General features: G+C 62.7%; 2 protein-coding genes across 2 annotated transcripts; both read right to left on the bottom strand.

Moving 5' to 3' along the window:
* Positions 1 to 712: 712 nt before the first annotated feature.
* LOC122171484 (leucine-rich repeat extensin-like protein 5) lies at positions 713 to 3182 on the bottom strand. The gene is made up of 2 exons (XM_042839108.1): positions 3089 to 3182; positions 713 to 2097 (listed from the first exon to the last, which is right to left on the bottom strand). The coding sequence occupies exons 1-2, from the start codon at positions 3180 to 3182 to the stop codon at positions 713 to 715; spliced, it is 1479 nt and encodes a 492-aa protein (XP_042695042.1).
* Positions 3183 to 3274: 92 nt separating this feature from the next.
* On the bottom strand, positions 3275 to 4327 carry LOC122171485 (extensin-like). Its single transcript, XM_042839109.1, has one exon. It carries the CDS (start codon positions 4325 to 4327, stop codon positions 3275 to 3277), a length of 1053 nt encoding a protein of 350 aa, XP_042695043.1.
* Positions 4328 to 4978: the final 651 nt, after the last annotated feature.

The raw sequence follows: 4978 nt of genomic DNA on the forward strand, positions 1-4978 counted from the left end.
AGGCCGGGGTAGGGGTAGGCCGGGATAGGCCAGGGTAGGGGTATGCCCGGTTAGTTTGGGATAGGGGCAGGCCAGGATAGGCCGGGATAGGGTTGGGTCGCGATCGGCTTGGGTAGGCTGGGGTAGGGGTACACTGGCGTAGGCCGGGGTAGGGGTAGGCCGTGAAGGGCCAGGGTAGGGGAAGGCTGGGATAGGCCAGGGAAGAATGGGATAAGGGAAGGCCAGGATAGTGGTAGGCCAGTGTAGATAGGGGTAGGCTGAGATAGGTGTAGGCCGGGATAGGGGTAGGCTGGTGTAGACCAGTGTAGGAGCAGTCCGGGATAGGCCGGGGTAGGGATAGGCCCAGGTAGGGGTAGGACGGGGTAGGGGTAGGACGGAGTAGGGGTAGGCCAGGGTAGGCCGGGGTAGTCTTCCATAGGGGTAGGCCTAGATAGGCCAGGATACGGGTAGGCCAGGATAAGGGTAGGCCGGTGTAGGCCGGGATAGGTGTAGGCTGGGATAAGCCAGTGTAGGGGCAGTCTGGGATAGGCCGGGGTAGGGGTAGGCCTGCATAGGGATAGGCCGAGGTAGGTTGGGATAGAGTTAGGTGGGGTTAGGCTGGGGTAGGGATAGGCTGGGTTGGGCCAGGGTAGGGGTAGGCTGAGATAGGCCGGGGTAGGGTAAGTCCGGGATAGGCCAGGGTAGGTCGGGATAGGGGTAGGCCGGGATGGTGCTAGGCCGGTGTAGATAGGGGAAGGCTGGGATAGGGGTAGGCAGCAATAGGGGTACGCCGGGGTATGGTTAGGCTGGGGTAGGAATTAGCTGGGATAGGGGTAGGCTTGGAAAGGGGTAGGCTGGTGTAGACCAGTATAGGTTTCGGCCAGGGTAGGCCGGGATAGGGGTCGGCCAGCGTATGCTGTGGTAGGCCTGGATAAAGGTAGGCTTGGATAGTTGTTGGCCAGCATAGGCCAGGGTAGGGGTAGGACAGCATAGGCTGGGGTAGGCCGGTACAGGGGTAGGCCGGGGTCAGCCAGGATAGGTGTAGGCTGGGATAGGCTGGGGTAGGACGGGATACGGGTAGGCACTGATAGAGGAAGGTTGGGGCAGGGATAGGCTGGGGTATGCCAGAATAGGGGTAGGCCGATGTAGGCCGGGTTAGGGGCAGTCCGGGATGGGCTGGGGTTGGGATAGGCCGGGATAGGGATAGGCCCGGGAAGGGGTAGGCCAGGATATGGGTAGGCCGAGGTATGCAGGGGTAGGCCTGCGTAGGGGTAGGCTGAGGTAGGCCGGGATAGAGGTAGGTGGGCTTAGGCCGTGGTAGGGGTAGGCCAGGATGGGCCAGGGTAGGGGAAGGCTGGGATAGGCTGTGGTAAGACAGGATATGGGTAGGCACTGATAAGGGTAGGCCGGGGCAGGGATAGGCCAGCGTATGCCGGGATAGGGTTAGACCGAGTTGGCTGGGATAGGGGTAGGCCGGGTAGGCCGTGATAGGGGTAGGCCAAGGTGGGTGTAGGTGGGGGTAGGCTGGGTAAGGGTTAGGACGGGGTAGACCTGGGTAGGAGTAGGCTGGGTTAGGCAGGGGTAGGCCGGGGTTAGTGTAGGCTGGGATAGGTGTAGGCCGGTGTAGGCCAGGGTAGGGGCAGTCCGGGATGGGCCGGGGTAGGGATAGGCTGGGATAGGGATAGGCCCGGGAAGGGGTAGGCCAGGATATGGGTAAGCCGAGGTATGCAGGGGTAGTCCTGCATAGGGGTAGGCCGAGGTAGGCTGGGATAGAGGTAGGCGGGCTTAGGCCGGGGTAGGGGTAGGCCGGGATGGGCCAGGGTAGGGGAAGGCTGGGGTAGGACGGGATACGGGTAGGCACTGATAAGGGTAGGCCGGGGCAGGGATAGGCCGGGGTATGCTGGGATAGGGTTAGACCGAGTTGGCTGGGAAAGGGGTAGGCCGGGTAGGCCGTGATAGGGGTAGGCCAGGGTGGGTGTAGGTGGGGGTAGGCTGGGTAAGGGTTAGGACAGGGTAGACCTGAGTAGGGGTCGGCCGGGGTAGGCAGGGGTAGGCCGGGGTTAGTGTAGGCCGGGTTAGGGGTTGGCTGGGATAGGGATAGGCCAGGATAGGGGGAGGCTGGGGAAAGCCAGAATAGGGGTAGGACTGGGTAGGCCAGGATGTGGGTTGGCTGGGGTTGCCTGTGATAGGGGTAGGACAGGATAGGCCAGGTAAGTTCGAGATAGGGGTTGGCCGGGATAGGGGTAGACCGGGGTAGGGATAGGCTGGTGTAGGCCAGGGTAGACCTGGATAGGGGTAGGCTGGGATAGGGGTAGGCCAGGATAGGGTTAGGCTGGGATAGGGGTAGGCTGCGGTATTGTTTGGCCGGGGTAGGCCAGGGTACGCAGGGTTAGGCAGGGGTAGGTGTAGGCCGGTATAGGGTTATGCCATTGCAGGCCGGGATAGGGGTAGGCCAGTATAGGCTGGGTTAGGGGCAGTAAGGGATGGGCCGGGGTAGGACAGGGTAGGCTGGGATTGGGATAGGCCCGGGTAAGGGTAGGCTGGGATATGGGTAGGCCGAGGTATGCCGGGCTCGGCCTGCATAGGGGTAGGCCGAGGTAGGTCATGATGGAGGTAGGCGGGGTTAGGCCAGGGTAGGGATAGGCCGGGATGGGCCAGGGTAGGGGAAGGCTGGGATAGGCCAGGGTAGGGGAAGGCCGGGGTAGGCCGGGATAAGGGTAGGCCGGGATGGTGCTAGGCCAGTTTAGGTAGGCGTGGGCAAAGATAGGGGTAGGCCGGGGTAGGCCGGGGTAGGGATAGGCTGGTAAGCGGTTAGGCTGCAATAGGGGTAGGCAGCAATAGGGGTACACTGGGGTAAGGTTAGGCTGGGGTAAGCTGGGAAATGCGGGTAGGCCCGGTAGGCCGGGATAGGGGTAGGCCGGGGCAGGGGAAGGCTGGGGTAGTCCTGGGTACGGGTAGACCAGGGTAGGGGTAGGCCGGGATAGGGATAGGTCCGGGTAGGGGTAGGCCGGGATATGGGTAGGCCAATGTAGGGGTAGGCCGTGTTAGGCCAGAATAGGGGTAGGCAGGGATAGAGGTTAAGCCGGGATAGGCCGGGATCGGGGTTGACCTGGGTTGGCCGGGATTGGGGTAGGCCGAGCTAGGCCAGGGTAAGGGTACGATGGGCTAGGGGTACGCCGGGCTAGGCTGATGTAGGCTTCCATAGGAGTAGGCCTAAGAAGGCTGGGATAGGGTTAGGCCAAGATAGGCGTAGGCCATGATAGGCCAGGGTAGGGACAGTCCGGGATAGGCTGGGTTATGGATAGGCCGGGGTAGGGGTAGGCCGGGGTAGGAATAGGCTGGGATAGGGGTAGGCTGGGATACGGGTAGGCCGCGGTAGGCCAGGATAGGGTTCAGCAAAGGTAGGCCGGGATAGGGGTAGGCCAGGGTATGCTGTGGTAGGCCTGGATAAGAAAAGGCTAGGAAAGTTGATGGCTGGTGTAAGCCAGGGTAGGGGTAGGTTGGGTTTGGGATAGGCCGGGGTAGGCCAGGGTAGGCTGGGATAGGGGTAGAACAGGATAGGGATAGGCCAGGATAGATGTAGGCTGCGGTTGTTTTTGGCTGGGGTAAGCTGGGGTAGGCCAGGAAAGGTGTAGGCCAGGGAAGGTGTAGGCCGGGATAGGGGTAGGCCGGGATAGGGGTAGGCCAGGGAAGGTGTAGGCCGGGACAGGGGTAGGCCAGGGTAGGCCAGGATAGGGGTAGGCCGAGGTAGGCCGGGGTTGGCCTGCGTAGGGGTAGGCCGGGGTAGTCCATGGTAGAGGTAGGCCGGGGTAGGATGGGGTAGGGGTAGGCCAGTATAGAGGTAGGCCGGGATAGTAATAGGCCAGTGTAAGTAGGAGTAGGACGGGATAGGGGTAGGCTGTGATAGTGGTAGGCCGGTGAAGGTAGCGGTAGGCCAGAAAACGGGTAGGCCAGGATAGTCTGGGTTAGGGGTAGGCCGGGTTAGAGGTAGGCCAGCATAGGGGTAGGCCAGGGTAGGGGTAGGCTGGTATAGGGGTAGGCCGGGGTAAGCCGGGGTAGGGGTGGGCTGGATTAGGGATAGTCTGGGGTAAGCTGGGATTCGGGTGGGTCGTGGTAGGTGTAGGAGGGGGTCCCCCAGGGTAGGGGTAGGCCGGGGTAGGCCGAGGAGGGGTAGACCGGGGTAGGCCGGGGCTGGCCGGGGTAGGCCGGGATAGGGGTAGGCCGGGATAGGGGTAGGCAGGGATAGGCCAGAATAAGGGTAGGCAGGGATTGGGGTAGGCCGCGGTAGGCCAGGATAGGGGTACGCTGGGGTAGGGGTAGGCCGGGGTAGGTCGGGGTAAGCCTGCATAGGGGTATTCTGGGGTAGGGGTGGGCCGGGGTAGGTGTAGGTGGGGGTAGGCTGGGGTAGTGGTAGTCCATGTTAGGCCAGGGTAGTGGTAGGCGGGGGTAGGCCAGGGTAGGCCGGGGTAAGGGTAGGCTGGTTTAGGGGTAGGCCGGGGTAGGGATCGGCTGGGATAGGGGTAAGCCGGGATAGGGTTAGGATCGTGTTAGGCCGGGTAGGGGTAGGCCGGGTTAGCTGGTGTAGGGGTAGGCCGGGGTACACTGTTGTAGGGGTAGGGCAGGGTAGGCCGGGGTTGGGGTAGGCTAGGTTAGTGCGGGATAGGTGTAGGCTGGGATAGGCCGAGATAGGGTTGGGTCAGGATAGGCCCAGGTAGGCCAGGATAGGGGTAGGCCGGAGTAGGCTGGGGTACACTGGTTTAGGGGCAGGCCAGGGTAGGCCAGTGTAGTGGTAGGCCGGGTTAGGCTGGGGTAGGGGTAGGCAGGGATAGGGATAGGGGTTTTCCGGGGTAGGCTGGGGTACGCTGGGATACAGGTAGGCCGGGATGGGCCAGTGTAGGGGATGGCCCGGAAAGACCGGGGTAGGATGGGATAGGGGTAGGCCGTGATAGGGATAAGCTGGGATAGTGGTAGGCCAGTGTAGGTAGGGGTAGGCCAGGAT

This window comes from Centrocercus urophasianus, unplaced genomic scaffold (genome assembly GCF_019232065.1).
Source record: "Centrocercus urophasianus isolate 14NV4802_14NV808 unplaced genomic scaffold, USGS_Curo_1.0 seq_9, whole genome shotgun sequence".
Taxonomy (NCBI): Eukaryota; Metazoa; Chordata; class Aves; order Galliformes; family Phasianidae; genus Centrocercus; species Centrocercus urophasianus.